This window comes from Coenobita brevimanus, chromosome 54 (genome assembly GCF_032717465.1).
Source record: "Coenobita brevimanus isolate Jiangsu-jjx chromosome 54, ASM3271746v2, whole genome shotgun sequence".
Lineage (NCBI taxonomy): Eukaryota > Metazoa > Arthropoda > Malacostraca > Decapoda > Coenobitidae > Coenobita > Coenobita brevimanus.
Window position 1 is genome coordinate 1,572,080 of NC_137007.1, and position 18,057 is coordinate 1,590,136.

The following is an 18,057-nucleotide window of genomic DNA, read 5'->3' on the forward strand; positions in this document are numbered from 1 at the left end:
AACGGTGGTATATGTGCTTATCGCCAATAACTTACAAACCTATTGAATGTGTTAGCAAAGAAAATAAACAGCTTCCTGTTTTGCCAGCATCATTCTTGATGTGACGGGGCAACACCTTGGGTGGGGAATCGATATATCTTTTGTTTACGTTTGTTGTTGATGTTGCTCCTTCGATATTTCGCTTGCTGGATTGCGGGTAAATTAGTGTTTTCTTGGTCGAATTTCAATTAATGTATAATGTCATGGCTTTATAAGTCACACTGTAATGTTGTACAGCTGTAACAGTTGTAACGTCACATATTTTTTCTGGAAAATAGCCCAGGTTACGTATATATTGAGCTTGGGTGTCTTCAAGCAATCTACACTCCACTCTACGTTTCCTCAAAAATGTTTGACATCTTTGAAGTTCAGCAGCATTAATGTTCGTATTCCTGCACAGCATTATGTACTTTTAATTAAAGTTACGCTTTACTTGAAGCAGTAGAAGGATCTAACCAGTTCACTTCATATTCCTCCAGTTCGTTTTCTGTATATTTCATACTATTTTCACATTTCAGGGTGGTAAATTAACTTTTCCTGTTGTAAAAATTGCTTGTTGTTTTTATCACCACGTTCCTTAAGCCTTACCTGTGGTTGTTTGTAGATGGCGTAATGGAAGAATCTTAGCATTCTGAAAGGTGGATTTTGTTTCCCAACTTTCCAACTGGATGCTAGGTTAGGTTAGGTTAGATTAAATTATTTGGTACAGTTAAGCTAGAATAAATTATGTTTAGTTAACCCTTTTACGATTTTCATATGTCTATCTATCTATCTATTGCCAGACGCCTCAATCCCATTTGGGGTGGCCACAAACAAATCGCCTCCAAGTCGCCCTGTCCCCCGCCATTTCACTGCCCTGCTCCCAACTCACACACCCCTTTCTCATATACCTCTCCACCCCATCCCTCCATCTCATCCTCGGCCTCCCCCTACCTCTTCCCCCCTCCACGTCACTCACATACACTCTCTTCGTCAGTCTTTCACCCTCCATCCTCTCCACATGGCCAAACCACCTCAGTGTGTTCCTCATAACGCTTCCTATCACATTCACATCAACACCACAACGCTCATTTATATCCTCATTCGTCAGCCTGTCTCTCCACGTGACTCCACAGGCTCCTCTTAAATAACTCATTTCCACTGCTCTCACTCTTGACTTGTGTCCTTCCAATAATGTCCAAGCTTCACTTCCGTACGTTAGAGTTGGTATCACAATACTGTCATGTAGTAACTTTTTCACTTCCATGCTCACTTCCCTGTTTCTTATCACTGCTTTCAAAGAACCAGCAACCTTTCTTCCCTGCTGTACCCTTTCAAGCACTTCACCCTCCAAACCTCCATCCTTACTCATCACACTACCCAAATATTTAAACGTACTCACATTTTCCAATTCCTCACCATCCAACCTCGCTGTACATTCACTAACTTCACCTCTCTCAAAGACCATCACTTTACTCTTCCCTACATTCACCTTTAGATTCTGTTTCTTACACACTCTCTCAAACTCATCCACCAAGCCTTGCAGCTCCCCTTCATCTTCACTCAACAACACAGTATCATCTGCAAACAACAGTACAGGGAGTTTCCAAACACTATCCTCTCTCACCAGGGCCACTCCAACATCCACTACCCTACCTTGTACCTCTTTTATTACCCCATCCATGTACAGATTGAACAACCATGGAGACATGACACATCCCTGTTTCAAACCAACTTTCAAAGAGAAAAATTCACTTAGTTCACCGTCCACACGCACTGCAGCCTTCGCACCATCGTACATACTCTTCACAGCATTCAACAACTTCCCATCTACTCCATATATTCTTGACACTTTCCACAATCCTTGTCTATCCACCCTGTCATATGCTTTCTCCAAATCCATGAAAGCCACATACAACTTCTTTCCCTTCTGTAGAAACTTTTCCACTAAAGATCTAAGAATGAATATCTGATCTACACAACCTCTTCCCTTCCTAAAGCCTCCCTGTTCTTCTCCAACTAATTTCTCTGTTCTTTCTCTAACTCTGTCTATAAGTATCCTACCATACACTTTTCCTATTATACTAAGAAGACAAATGCCCCTATGATTACCACACACTTCTTTTTCCCCTTTTCCTTTGTACAAGGGAATAATTATACCTGACTTGTGTTTGACGTATAATCTACTTACCCCTCTCATGGTTTTCATATGCATTTAGACACATATGAACCACTGGATGAAAAAAAATGCAAGAAAGAAAAGGTGTCTGATCTGCTTTCATATGCATTATAGGTTCATATGTCTGGCAATGGTGTGGCTAACTGTAAACGTGTATGCTGCTGGTGCAGATTGCAAATGACAATCTTTTACATTTTGTGGCTAATATGTTACAATAAATCTCACTTTGATTGGGACGAGAAAATAGTACTGTAGCAAATTTTCTTGTGCTCTGTACACTATATCATGAGAAATTTGATTCCATAATGCAAAATAAGTCAAACAGAAGAAGGACTTTATTTGATATAATGATATTTTATTTCCTCAAAAAGTTCCAGTTTCTTCATTATGAACTCAGTATACAGTAGTATTCACATGCTTATTTCTATGTAAATTTATAAATTTACAAATTTACAGGCTGAGAACAAAAGAAAACTACACCTTTTGGCTTTCCAGTGCAACAAAAGAATAGTTGGTATCTGTATTTGGCTCTGTTAATATTGCTTTCTGATGGAAATGCCGTAGAAGAAAAGGTATTTATACACCTGAGATCTGGCTATAGAACACTTCCCCAAAAAGTGGAACAAAAATAGGCTGAAAGGAGAATAATACCAGTAAACCTTACCAAAGTTTAATTCCTAACTTGAGTGCCATGTTACCGGTACCAGTATATGGCCACTTTGAACAGAATCAAAGCTAATTGTGAAAGTCATATCCATTGGACATTACTGTATGCAGGTCCACCTGCTATACATACCAGCTGCACTAGATTTTAGATTATTAGAAACTGTATTTCAGTAATTACAACACCTTTTCTTAATGCCACTTCTATTATAACTCAGCTTTAAGTTCCGTTAGAATATTTGTGTTTGTCTAGCTTATGTTGGTAGTAACGTCCCATGTGGTGACCGTCATTGTTCCAGCCTCTTGTTAGAGCCAAGAAAGTCACCCAAATGTTATGATATGCAAAGGAATGTAAAAATCCCTTTGCACTGTTTCTGTACTATTTCCAGGAGAAGAGTGAAACACAAAGAGAGGAGAATTAATAGCAGGGTAATCTAGGGAAGGAGTAAAACACAAAAGTAGGAGAATTAACAGCTGATTTCCCAGGAAAGGATCTAATGCCATTGACATAATAGCCTAGTGGTAATATTGCAAGCCATGTTTTTCCATGTCGTTGAAACGTGGGTCCCAGCATATTCATTCAGGAAATATGGTACCGGGTAGGTTACAGACTACTACATTTGCTTGACAGAAGGAAAAAGTTAGATCAGTGGTCATTTCATGATTGATCTTTGGCTATAGCAGACCTCAATAAATATTGAGTTTCAGCCCATATCAGATACAGTGTGATTTTTTTCTAATGTGGACATGTAATCATCCATGTATCTGTATATGTGGGCCTTTTTTTTTTTTTTTTTTTTTTCACTGACACTATGACTTTAGAAATTATATACTCTTTTAGTTTGGTAGTTAATAAATAAGGAAGGGGGAAGGGATTTACTGAGTACCTACTAAGCAAATTTGCAATGGAAAAGTGACAGAATAGTCTTCCCATCATCACTGATATGGGCTGAAGCCTAATACCCCAAACTCTCTTTTCAGGGGAGGTTAACTGTGACATTTGACAGTAGAATTTTCATTGCCATTATTGTATTGATCCACAGTACATTTATTTGCCTTACAGTTTAAGTCTTTCCAATGGAGGAAAAGGAAGTGGACTCCAAAATCATGGATCTCACTCCAGACAAAGATGGTGGTGTTATAAAGGAGGTCAGTCTTGTGTTTATGATGATTTCTTGTATAATGTACATTCAGTGATGCACATTTGTCAGGTAGAAACTAAGATTGTTTTGTGATTTTTTTCTTTTTTTTATACAGAATAACTTTCAGTTTCCCTTATGTTCCAAGGTAATGTTTTCACCCATCTGTTTTATCAGTTGACTCACAGAATTGCTGAAAAATGTTGCAAGGATCATAATGAAAGTTTTTGGTGATGTTTGTGTTAACCCAAGGAAGGAGTAATACTGGTGTGAATTTTGGTGAAAGTTCAGTATGCCAGTGGACAAGAACATGTGGTATGGTAACTATGACTCAGGCCAGTGTATTGTGCGAGAGGTACACATTTTACTTGATATTTTCTCTCTCTCTCTCTCTCTCTCTGTGGTGTATTTTCAATTTCAACTTGCTTGCGCTGCATCATGCATTGATTGTATCTGGTTTGATTTTTTTTTTTCTGTGGTGTATTTTATACCGTGTATTTCAACTTGCTTGCACTGCATCATGCTTTGATTGCAGTGTATCTGTTTTTCACTCCACAAACCATCCAGTCAGAAAAGACTTACACAGGCTATAAGAAGGCAAAATTTACATAGTTCACACAGGACATTAGCAGGCACTTGGGACTCTTTCCCAACCATTGGCATAGAGGTCAACTCTCAATTGTATCTTGAAAGATTTTTGGTTTTCTTAATCTTGTTTGCTGATGTTTTAATGATAAAACCTGATTTATCAAAAGTGAACCGATAATTTGTAGTTTGATTTAATCTAGATATTTAAAGTCCAGCAATATTACCTCTTGCGTCCCTCTACTGTTGTATATTCGTAAGCTGTGAGATGCTTCACATCTTGCTCTGCATATACAGTAAATGATTCCATTTGTTATGATATATAATTTGTCAGTTAACACAGTGTAATGACAAGCAAACTTTTGTCCAGGACTGCACATTAGTTTGCAATCATCATCTTCCTGTTTATAGTTTTCTCTCTCCAATCTCAGGTCTTGGAGACCGGTTATGGTGAAGAAGGTCCTTTGAGGGGCGACCGTGTGTCTGTCCACTATGTTGCCACATTGGCTGAAGATGGTTCAGTGTTTGATTCCAGCAGAGACAGTGGTAGTCCCTTTGAATTCACTCTTGGAAAAGGTATATCGCAGTTACAATCTGTCACTGTTTAGTTTATATATTGGTGGAACACAGTTAAACCGCTATAAGTGAGGTGTGCTTTCGATTCAAGACTGAGGGGTTATAATATATATATATATATATATATATATACCAGTAGATAGATCGATGCACATGCACATATACACACACAACACTTTAGTTGTTTACTAAGAACACACAATTTTGCATATTGACATGCCTCCACCCAGACCAGGTTTTATGATATAGAACCCCTGAGAGCCACATGCCACAGGGAGTCAGCCCTTGCAGGTCTTTGACAGAGCTAATATGCTTGGCTACTTATTTATTTATTTATTTTTTTCCAAGAAAACAAAAGCTTAGCAGTGTACCTCTACCAGGACCAGGTCTCAGGTAAGGTGCAACATCCCTATCCTCCACAGGAAGGTAGCCCTTGGAGCGAGTGGAGCACATTAGGATGCAGTGCTTTTTTTTTTTTTTTTTTTTTTTCCCTCAGTAATCAGGAAAGTGAACTATTATATACCTGGTATGTATAGTGGTAGACATCAACCTGGACTAAGTTTTAACCAGAGTGGGTCTCCTAAGGGGTCCCCCCTCCACAAATAATTATTCTCCTAATGGGTTCCCCCTCCATAAATAATTATTTTTTTCTGCTTAGAACACTACAGGAGAGGGTGCGGTCATCATAGGTGTCTTTTTCTTGTTTGTAGTGATATAGTTTTTCTGGTATAATGGCAGTTACTTTTATACTGTAAGTTCAGTCACAAACTTGTTTTAGGGTACATACCATACCGTGTTAATATAAAGTCAGGCCTTTGTATACATAATGATACTCACCTGATGATATTTTCTTTCATCGTACTTCTTAGGTGAGGTTATTAAAGGATGGGATATAGGTGTTGCTACCATGAAGAAGAGAGAAATTGCAAGACTGACATGCGAAAGTGAATATGCATATGGAGAACTGGGCAATCCACCAAAGATACCCTCCAATGCAACTCTTATATTTGAGGTAAGTTCTGATGCTGTTGATTATATTTCTTTCATGCTGCATGGTAAGGAAGTCTAGAAAGTAGAGTTGATGAGAGTGCATAGATGGTATGGTTATACCTACATGGTTTAGTCATTAGAAGAGAATACTGGAGATGTAAATAGAGCAGTTACGAGGAATATATGAGTGAGGTTCAAGGTGAGAGGAGGAATGGTAGGCCCAGAAGGTGGATAGATATGGTGGGATAAATGAACATGTAAGAAAGCAAAGTATGGAAGTTGTTGAGGCATGGGAAGTGAGAGGATAGAGCTAGTTCTATGAATTTTTTTATAGAAGAGAAAGTAACAAGGGTTTGTCACATTTTTCCTTCCCCCCCCCCCCTAGGTGGGGACACATACCATCCACGCAGTCAGTGTAGTGCTGTTCTCGGTTGGCTACCCTTTCCTCCCTTCCTTCTTTGCTTCCTTCCTCATCTGTCTTTCTTTCCTCTTCCTCCTGCCTACAGGTGACTATACTGAGTGACAAGCCAGATGGTTTCCTGTGCTCCAGGAAACCATTTACTATGCTGGATGGTAACCAAATAACCAAACAATGACATCAGGTGGTTTAGTGGGTAATTATGGCTCTCAAGCCGGTTTGAGCCTGTGTAGGTATATATCCAAGGGGTAGTTGGGGTTTATTGTTCATATAATACCACTCAGGGATGAGTGAGGCTGGTCACTCCCATCTTAAATATCAGGACCAACTTACCTAGCCCTGGACTCCTACACATCTCATGGGGCAACACAAATTAGTTGATGTATGTATTTTTTTATTTTTTTCCCGTGATAGTCATCATATCAGCTCTCATTGGTAATAGAGGTACATATGTGTTGATGATTATGCCTGTGAATGTGGCTCGTATGGGTTCAGTCATGAAAGTGATTGGATTATATTCATCCCATACTGTGGTACCACTCAGAGATGAGTAAATGGTCCCTTTAATGTGTTCAGTATGATGACATCTTCCATTTTAATTCTTGCTGAACAGTTTTGTTCATTCTTTGCAGTGAAAAGATCTGATTCATTGTATATGTACTCCCTTCATTAAAAAAAAAAAAAAAAAAAAAAATCCATCTTCATGTGAATGAACTCTGAATAAAGTCCAGTCAACATCCAGCTCAGTGAATTACCCTATCAGGAGTGAAGTGGCCTGAGGCAGAACTGTTCATTCCAGATGTTTAAGGCACAAGTGACCAGTTTCTCTAATCTGAGCTGCACCTCATAAACAGTGAACCCTAACCACCCTTTGGAAGTAGACACATATGAGTCGGTGGACCACACACGGTTGGAGTGCCGTAACTCACAAGACCAAGAGGCGTCTTAATAGTATATGAAGATAATGAGATTACTACACCACATCACCATACAGGACAAAAGCCCACCTTTGATTTCCTGCAGGCACCAAAGACCTGTTCCATAAAGGGGAAAATGCAGTACCCAAGTGCAACAGGGATGTATATGAATACAGTACATTATCGGATTGAAGTAGTTAATGTGTGGACTGAGTAGCCTAACCCCAGGACCTTCTATTCCTGACTGGGGCAATACAGTATTGAGTGATAGATGCATATTTCGGCCAACAATACAGTACCGGGTACTCTAGCTTATCTCAAGTCCTTCAGTCTAGTATCCCCCTCCCCCTTGCGTATTGCCAGATGGTGATGTTCAGCTTTAAAGGGCACCCTAGTATCAGTGAAGGCTATATCTCACCCCAACAGTTTGAAACAGTCTCTCCTTAAGTAAATAAAATTGTTTGGTGTCAGTGGGAAGAAAAGACTGAAGAAATTAATACTTTGAAAACAAAATTTCAAACTTGACCTATCCAAGAAAGTTGAATGTAGCCAAAGAATAATGAACACCTCCGGCCTAAATTATTATGCTCATAAACAATTTATTACAGCCCTTGCATTATTCTTTGTAGTCGCTGTGGGAGCCTGAATGATGTGTGAAGGAGTGTTTGGCCTATTTCCCAGAGCTAAGTAGTTTATTGTTCTCCCTCTGTGCTGATTTCTTTCTCCTTGTTTTCTGGATCCTACCTTATCCTATCCTTAGGTGTAAAAGAGAGAGAGAGAGAGAGGATGATAATTTGTTGGTTTGAGCTCTTGCATTATTCTCTGTAATTATTTGTCTCTACACAGATTGAATTGTTGGACTGGCGTGGTGAAGATCTTAGTTCTAAAAAAGATGGAGGTATCATTCGAAGAATATTGACTGCTGGAGAAGGCTATTTAACACCTAATGATGGTGCAATGGTTACAGGTAAGCTAACAGTCTGTGATTGTAATAAGAATGCAGGATAGGAGGACTTATGATGTTACAGTATTAAGCTTGGCCATTAACATCTTTGTGTGTGTGTGTGTGTGTGTGTGTGTGTGTGTGTGTGTGAGGAGGAGAAATGGTCACAGAGTTGCATTTTTTTTTTTTTTTTTTTTTTTAGTAAATTTAGTAAAAGAAATTTGTAAAGAGAAGGAAGAATACGGTAAATGAAGAAATGTTGAAAGGTAATTGTGACTTTATATTCCTTTAGGAAGCTTTTCTGGGGGAAGGAGGGGGAGAGTGAAAATGTTGGAACAAATATGGAGAAAAATGTGGAAATGTAAGGGATGAAATTGGAAGAATGTTAGCAGATGGAAGTAATTTAAGGAGCAGGTAGAAAGCCTGATTTGAAGAATGATGAATGGGAATAGTGAGAGTAGAACAGTAGTCACCAATATTAGATTGAGTCAAGACATACCTAAGTTTAACAGTCCCCAGATGGAATCTAGTCATGAGCAAAATAGAAAAAGATGGGGTAAGTTTTTTTTTTTTTTCTTCCGTGTATTTAGCTTTGATAATTGCAGAGTCAGCCTGATATGTGAGGCCTAGCATTCTTTGTACTCATGGCACACTAACAGGTGGATTTGCTGTGCTCAACTTCATGCCACAAGTAGCTTACTACATGCCCACAGTATTTGTTGAGGTTGAGGAGTTTCATATAGTATGGTGTATTATCAGTAGCAAGTCTGTTTGTAATGGTATGCAAGTGGGCTTATGAAGGAGCAGGAACACTAAAAGCTACACATAGTGAATCCCATTATACTTGCCCATGATTGACATAGATTAAGATGTACATTATCTCAGTTTCTAGCTCTGTGCTGTGATCTGACCTCATAAAATGGATGTACCGTAACATGGATGATGAGGAAGATGCTCTGCTGTATATTAAAGTGGCATGATATGATGAATGAATATATAAGAAAAAATGGAAGCTGGTAGGTAAAAAAAAAAATGATGAATACTCGAACTGAGTGTATGATATTGGTGAGGAAATTTATAACTTGACAGTTGACTAATAGCTTATTTTTGAACCAGCAGATTGTGAATATTAGAGCTATTTTGACAGGATTAATGTTGTACTGTATAGAAATGATTGTAACATTTTGTACACTTTTATTTTTGCCCGGTCCATTATCATAGAAAATTATGATAACTCGATGATTATAGTGATGGTACTAATAATATTTATGAGAAGATATATTAATACTTATCCAGTCACACCTTTGTTTCAGTTCATGTTATTGGTAGAGTAAATGGCACAGTATTTGATGAGAGAGAGGTTACATTTCCTCTGGGTGAAGGAACGGAGCACAGTATTCCTGAAGGGCTGGAGAGGGCACTGGAAAGATTTAAGAAAGGAGAAAAGTCGACAATTCAGCTATCACCAAAGGTTAGTGTACACTACAGCAGTTTTAGATAAATGCATTTGTATTCAAACCTCTTGTGCCATATTATTTATTTATTTATTTATTTTTTTTTTTGGGGGGGGGGCAGAGAGGGAACTTAATGTACTGTAATAATGAACAGGAAGCCCTCATTATAATTCATGTTTTTGACATTCTGTTTTGCTACAGTATGAAGTCATGCATAACAGAAAACTTGCCTGTTAGCTTCATTTCTAGTCATAGTACTGATATGCCATTATCATTGAAGTACTCTTCTAATTACATGGAAAAGCTTAGTATACTTTGCAACCATCCCTGACTTATAATTAGGACTCCCCAAGTAAGCTGTGTTTGTTTTGTTTTATGTAGTATAATATATTGCAAAAAAAAAAATGTTGGTTGACTAACACATACATTAGTTTGAGGGTAATGCATGCATTCTGTTGCAATACTGGATATAATAATGAAATTATATAGATGCCTATATGTATGAAAGAAGGTTATAGATTATAAGACAATGATAAAACATAATTAGCTCCTTGACTGCTGTTGCCTTCCAGAAGGCATTTTCAATAGCTTATGACATGCCTCTCAGAATCTCACATCCCTGACTAACAGTGAGGACTGCTTGTATGTGCCAATTTCCCCCAGTTTGTAGTACAGTACCGGTTGTATTGAAAAATTTATAGTATGGAACATATCCCATACTTGCCAGAAGGACTAACTTCAAGATGTTTTCATTTGGCAGTATGCATTCGGATCTGCAGGGAATAGATCAATAGGTGTTCCTCCAGGGGCAATTCTTCAATATGAGGTTGAGCTGAAAAACTTTGAGAAGGCGCGTGAATCATGGGAGATGGACCAGAGCGAAAAATTAGACCAGGCCAAAATCTGCAAGGACCGGGGAACATCGTTTTTCAAGCAGGAGAAATATCGGTTAGCAGTCAAGCAGTACAAGAGAGTGCTGGATTATTTACAGTATGATAATGGTTGGTATATTTGTTGTGCAAAAAGAAATTGGTGGTCTCATGTTTATGTAATTCACTATCAGCTGACTAAAATACTTTGGTGTATGATGGAATAGAATACAGTACTAGATGGTCCTTACCATGAGAGGGTTAATAGTGACAGCACAGATATTAACACTCAGTTTCCTGTGACTCACTCCCAGCTGAATAACATTGTCTGGGGGTAGCTGGAATTGGACGCTAGAATTGGCCCAACCATGAGAGGGATAATGGTGAGAGTATTAACATTCCCTTAGTCCTATGACTTATTTTCAGTTCAGTAAAATCATGGGGCTTTAGCTAGAATAGAATACTAAAATTGCCATGATGAAGAGAGACATAACCATTTCATAACATTGAGCTTTGTCTTTATTTTTGTGTAGATAATATCAAACTTATTTATTCAGCTCAGGAGCCCTGCCAGTTAACAAAGGGATTAATGATTTTTTAAAATATTGTATGATGAAAGTAGGTATATTTGTGTGAAAAGGTTCTGCATCTGTTTATCTGTCAGTAGTCAGTTTCCCTGATCCCAGAGGGGATGGCCACAGACAACTTGCTTCCATGTCGTCCTGCTCTTCATCATCAGGTTACCTCACTTCCATCTCATACCACACTCACTTGTACATCTTTACCTTGCCTCTCTACATCTTCGTTGGTCTCCCTCTCCTCCTTTCTCCCTCCGCATATTCATATACTGTACAATCCTGTTTTGTCTTTCATTGTCCATTCTTTCCACATGGCCAGTCACCTCACATTGCTCCTCCTAGCGCTTTGCAGCACATGCACAAACACTACAGTGCCTGAGAACTACCTCATTTGTCCGTCTGTCTTTCCACACAACTCCTGACACTTTTCAGATAATTGATATCCACACTGTACAGTGCCATATTTTTTACAGCATGATATTGGTACAGATTTTTGTACAGAAAATAGCTAATCCCTTCAGTTATGACATTATTATATTTATTTATTTATTTTTATTTATTGTTTAAATTTATGCTAACTTCATACTAATTTGTTCAACTTAGGAGACCTGTCAACCTTTACAAGAGATGTATCCAACTCTGGGCATAAGATTGATAGTCTGTCCTGCAAGGCCTAACAGTCCTGCTGTGTGCACTACAACATCATATCACTGCTTCAGCATTGATATGTGCTGACTATATTGAATACATGCTAAGGCTGTTCTATTCATGGCTGTTGTGATAGTAAGGGTGTTTTTATGATTTTGATGGGTCTTCTGGAAGATAAGAGTGCTTTAAATTTTTTAATAATGAAACTATTCCCTGTCCCAGCGTGGGATTGAACTTGGCTTTCCATACAGCAGATAACTTCCCTTACCTCTTGATCATCCTCCTTGCTGGTGATGACCCTGCCACCTAACTCTCCCTCTTGTAGTTACCTCATTGCCACTTTTCAGCCCTTTCTGCCTTGAGCTGGTGGTGATGGGACTTGCCACTTAGAAATAGTAATAATAATAGTCAGTCCTCACATAATCTCTAGGGTGTGTTAGGCAAAAGACTGACAAGGTAAGGCTTTCAGCATATGATAATGGTATGGCTGGAGGGAGGGGTGGTAGATGCAAGGACAGGATAATGAGACCAGGTAAGATGAAAACAAGGGAAGGGTGGTATATTATTGGAAAAGTTGTTACTTAGTAGGGTCTAGAGATCAGTAATTGTACAGCAATCCTTGTAGAATGTACTCTCATGCAGTAAGTGGATAGTTGGTAGGTTCCTTTTGAGCTTGTGAAAGATGAATTTATTGGGATGTAGTGTTGTCACTTTCCTTCGTGGCAGCCTCCGTTATATACCAGTAGTACTTTTGTGTAAAGACTTTGAGGCTTCTGTAAAGTAACATCATTATTGATTTTTGTATGCCATCCCAGATGATGTACTCAGCTTTGGGTAAACCTTTCTTGTCATGAACAGATTAAGGAAAGCTATAGCTAACCTCTCTGGAAAGTCTCTCCAAAACTGAATAGAATTGTCTGGAGAAACAAGAACATAATAAAATTTTAAAATGCTTCACTAAATCAAGTGGTTAGTGGAATTTGTGTCATACTAACCTTTCTCAGTCTTGTTTATGTTATATCTTATTCACACTGAAGAGTTTTTCATAACCACAAAAAGAATTCGATATTGATAATCTTTGGTGTAGTACATAGATTTTGTAACATAGTTCAAGAATTATGTAAAAATTATACTTACAGTATTTTTACTTTTTTGTATGAGAAAGCACCTGCTTCATGTAACAGCACTGAATACTGTACTTTACTCATCAAATAATACAGGTATTGTATTTTGGTGTGAGAGTAATGTAGCTTAGGACTGTGAAGTGGAACCGAGATTCTGGGTCCTTGAATGATGTGTGAATGAGTGTCTCACCTGTCTCATTGTGCATGCTGTGGATAGTTCTCCCTCATTTGTGCTTTCTTTTTTTTCATAGACCTTACCTTATTTCATCCTTAGGTGAGAAATGGATGTTAGGATAAGGATAATGATGGTGATTGAGTAATGTTGATATGCTGTAAACTGGTGATTTTTGCCTGTATTTCAGGTTTGAGTGAAGCAGAAAAAGCAGAGTGTCACTCCATTTTACTAGCAGGGTATCTGAACCTTGCCATGTCATACTTGAAACTGAATGATAACACCCGTGCTCGTGACCATGCGGCCAAGGCGCTGGAGATGGACCGCTGCTGTGTTAAGGCATACTTCAGGAGAGGACAGGTTGGAGTTTACATTTATTAATCCAGTAATGTACTTTATACTGTATTCTTGATAGCACTGGGCAGCTGTATTCATCCATCCATCCATCCATCATCCAGTCCTACATTGTCCCATGAGGAGTGTAGGAGCCCGGGACTAGGCAGTTGGTCTCGACATTTAAGATGAGAGTGACCAGCCTCACTCATCCCTGAGTGGCATTACATGAGCAATCAACCCCAACCACCCCTTGGATATAAACCTTCACCGGCTCAATCCGACTGGAGCGCAATAATTACCCACTAAACCACCAGGTGCCAAAATTTGGCTATATGGTTACCACCCAGCATAGTAAATGGTTTCCTGGTGCACAGGAAACCATTTGGCTTGTCACTCAGTGTAGAGTCACCCACAGGCAGAAGGAAGAGGAAAGAATGAAGGAAAGAAAGACGGAAGAAGGAGTGTAAAGTCACCCGTAGGCAGAAGGACAAGGAAAGAATGAAGGAAAGAAAGACAGAAGAGGATGGAAGGAAAGAAGGATGGAAGAGAGGAAAGGGCAGACGCCCGAGAGCAGCACTATATCGAGTGAGTGGATGGTGAACGCCCCCACCTACCTCATAGCTGTATTCATCTTAAAAGAAAACTTTTGTATTGAAGGGATAAATATATTTTTCTCTTAAGCCATATAAAATCATCTGACAGTGCCAAGAATAAGAAATATATCATCTCTGTGAAGTGGTTAATTATTTAGAAACCAGCATTCCTTATCGTAAGCAGCCTTTTTTGACAGCCTTTTCTCCTTTACTTGTCTGTGTGTCTCAGCAAGCAACTGCAGATGTACTTCTGAAGTAACTCATCCCTACCTTCTGGACCACATTGAACTACCTTTTTTTTTTTTTTTTTTTTTTTTCCAGAACAGAGGAAGGAAAAATGAATGAATAAAATTTTGCACATCTCACTCTACTCTCAAATGTACTGTATACTGAACTGATGTGGGATCTTTGGGATTGGTACCTTCTTCCGTACCTTACTTTTGCCATCCAGCTGTGCCCAGATTGCAACTTGATGTTCTTAAGGACAAAAGCATATTCTAGGTGGTGTAAGATGCTTCACAACACTGCTTTCTTAGCAATTTATTTTGCACACTGGTACATTAATTGACCTTAACATTCCTGTGCATATTTATCATTTTATTTTTATATAAAAATTGTTTGGTTAGTTACATACAAGTGCAGGAGGATATTGATGTGCTCTTGGGTGACTACCCTTTCCTCTTTTCCTTCTTTCCTTCCTTCCTCTTCTGTCTTTCTTTCCCTTTTTCTTTCCTCTTCATTCTGTCTATGGGTGACTCTACACTGAGTGACAAGCCAAATGGTTTCCTGTACACCATGAAACCATTTACTACGTTGGGTGGTATCCTATAACCAAATTATGGTACCTGGCGGTTTAATGGGTAATTAAGGCGTTCTAATTAGATTAAGCCAGTGCAGGTTTATATCCAAGGGGTGGTTGGGGTTTATTACTCAAGTAATGCCACTCAGGGATGAGTGAGGCTGGTCACTCTCATCTTAATGCCAGAACCAACTTGCTTAGTCCCAAACTCCTACGCTTCTCATGGGGCAACACAGGATTGGATAATGGATAGATGTGATGAATTGCCAAAGATGAGGTGTTATGAAAGCTGCAAAGCCACTTGGAGTATGATTTAAATTATGTCATTTTTCATGTACTGTCATAATAAAAAATTCCCCAACACTCTTCTGCTGGCTATACTGATGGAGATATTCCAAGAATAATGTTTATGTGATGCAGTAGCACAATGAAGCAAACAACAAAAAAGTATAGGAAGAAAGAATACTGGCTGACATTCTGGCAGGATTAAGAGATATGGAAGGCAGGACACAGTGTAGACAGGAGATTGTTGGCAAACTTTTGTTTATGATAGTCTTTCTGGATTCATCATGAACTGGATTATTACTGTTATATTTCACCATTTTTTAAAAATCCTTATATGCAGTTCTGTTGCAGGCTTTACTGAACATGGGTGAAGCAGAGCTGGCCCAGGCTGACTTTCAGACATGTCTTGATCTTGACCAAAACAACAAGGCAGCAGTTCAGCAGCTGAAAAATTGTGCCCAAAAGATCAAGGCAGATAAATTAAGAGATAAGAAATTATATGGAGGCATGTTTGATAAATTCGCCAGGCAAGACAGAGCGGTAAGAATAATATCCTACATGTTGACATCATGTTCCACATCCCTTACAAATTATTCATTCCTCAGTGTTTACTCTTATCTTTGTCATCATCTTTAATTCCTAACCTTTTGAATTTTAGTGCTTCCTGAAGAAAAATTGCCTTATGGTAGCCAGTAAAAAGTCTGTAATACCCCAGTTGCAAATCTCCATAGTATGGTTGATTTGTGAACATTATCTTTTCCAAGAGGGTCTGGGTTAAGTTATTTTAGGTTAGGCTGGGTGAGGTTTGGTATTGTAAGCTTTTAGGTCAGATTATGTTTGGTTTGAATAAAGTAAACATAAGTATCCTGGTAAGAGAAAACTTTAGCCTGCAGTGCTGAGATGGCAGTCATAGGCTCTTTTGCTGAAATGACTTAAGGCATGTCCACACCAATTGCTTGCCAGAGCAGGCAGTTATGGACAGGAGTTTTGCATCACTGATCCATAAAAGCAGCCCCACCTGACAGGTGGGTGCAGCCAGATAAAATTTGTTTGACATCTTGATACCAGGGGGGTGATGATGGGTGAATGAGTGTCAGGCTAGTTTCATTGGGTATGCTGCTAATAGTTCCCATGTATTCATTGTTTCTTTCTTCCATTGTTTTGCATCCGACCTTACCCCATCCTTTATTTTTTATTTATTTATTTTTATTATTATTTTTTTATTTATTTATTTTTTTTGAGAGAGAGAGAGATTGATATGTGTTGTTGATACCAAAGTACTGATTTTCAGAAAGAGGAAGCTGAGGCAAACCGGTGGAAGGATGTGATGGCTGGCAACCTTGGAGAATGGGGCAAAGCTGAAGAGAAGAAAGACTCTGACAAGAAAGACCTTGCACAGTTGGTTAATATTGATGGAGTACAGATGCTGTGAATTGGAAGCTCAGTATTGCAAGAGATTTTCTTTTCTGAAGATATATAGTTTATCCCACGTCCTTCGGGGATTTAAACTGTGCGTCTCATCTCCTTACAGGGTAAAATGCTGAAATTTGCCAGTTTCAGTCATTTTCACACACTCATATCTCAGCAACCATACCATGTAGAACAATCAGTTAACTGCCAAAATACTCAACAACCCTTCCTCGTTGCAATGCAACTTTCCCCATGCTGCTAGGTTGAGTCGCTGAGGAGCTAGGAGGTGAAGAATAGAGGTAACTTTTGCCTGCAGGCAGAGGTTGCATTCGGGTGCACGCGGCAACTGCGATTTAGGCTTGCTGCCGTTTGCCTCTCCCTCTTGCTGTTGCGCTGCCTCCCCACACATTTCCCCAGTCATGAAGCATGTTTCAGCCACCCTGTACAGGTGGTGCTTACCATGTCTTCTGTTTTCCAGCCATTCCAGAGCGACACTGTGCCCAGTGGTGTGCGGGGGGTAATAATCTTTAAAATATAAATAATCCTTGAATGAAAATCACAGACTTTTTCTAAAATCCTTTTTTCTACTGTACTTCACTATTATAACTTAGTGCGTGTATCTCTTACTGTGTTAAACATATACAGTATTTGCTATAAATCTCAGTCTTATTTCTTACTCAATGAAATAACATATGAGCAGGCGGTTATTTTCTATCCACACTCTTTACTGAAGAAATCACTTATTAGCTTATATGCATGGCTTAAAAATGTATATATATATATATATATATATATATATATATGGCTTTAAGAAAATATATATATATATATATATATATATATATATATATATATATATATATATATATATAAAGGAGCGTTGTGGCGTGGATGTGGATGTGATAGGAAGCGTTATGAGTAACACACTGAGGTGGTTTGGCCATGTGGAGAGGATGGAGGGTGAAAGACTGACGAAGAGAGTGTATGTGAGTGAGGTGGAGGGGGGAAGAGGGAGGGGGAGGTCGAGGATGAGATGGAGGGATGAGGTGGAGAGGTATATGAGAGAGGAGGGTGTGAGTTGGGAGCAGGGCAGTGTAATGGCGGGGGACAGGGCGACTTGGAGGCGATTTGTTTGTGGCCACCCCAAACGGGATTGAGGCGTCTGGCAATAGATATATAGATAGATATATATACACATCTGTTCTATAATATATACACTTAACTGTTACATTTTTATTTTCATCTTGTTTCGCCATTATAACTTAAGTGCACTTATCTCTTACTATGCAAAACACTTATTCTTCTATAAAGAATTTACTCATATTTCTTACTTTATGAAAAAAAACATGAGCTCATTTATT

At 38.8% G+C, this 18,057-nt stretch overlaps 1 protein-coding gene across 1 annotated transcript; it reads left to right on the forward strand.

The window, feature by feature from the left end:
* Positions 1 to 166: 166 nt before the first annotated feature.
* On the forward strand, positions 167 to 17,201 carry LOC145400917 (peptidyl-prolyl cis-trans isomerase FKBP4-like). Its single transcript, XM_080273275.1, has 10 exons — positions 167 to 196; positions 3,924 to 4,009; positions 5,016 to 5,160; positions 6,030 to 6,172; positions 8,332 to 8,452; positions 9,742 to 9,899; positions 10,643 to 10,883; positions 13,464 to 13,633; positions 15,638 to 15,826; positions 16,578 to 17,201. The coding sequence occupies exons 2-10, from the start codon at positions 3,938 to 3,940 to the stop codon at positions 16,716 to 16,718; spliced, it is 1,380 nt and encodes a 459-aa protein (XP_080129401.1). The 5' UTR covers positions 167 to 196; positions 3,924 to 3,937; the 3' UTR covers positions 16,719 to 17,201.
* The last annotated feature ends 856 nt before the right edge of the window (positions 17,202 to 18,057 follow it).

Bases quoted from the DNA above. Each gene is read 5' to 3' on its own strand.
- LOC145400917 (XM_080273275.1), top strand. From the start codon at position 3,938: ATGGAGGAAAAGGAAGTGGACTCCAAAATCATGGATCTCACTCCAGAC. The intron at 6,173-8,331 runs GTAAGTTCTGAT...GTCTCTACACAG, and splicing joins ATGCAACTCTTATATTTGAG to ATTGAATTGTTGGACTGGCG. The intron at 13,634-15,637 runs GTTGGAGTTTAC...GTTCTGTTGCAG, and splicing joins CATACTTCAGGAGAGGACAG to GCTTTACTGAACATGGGTGA.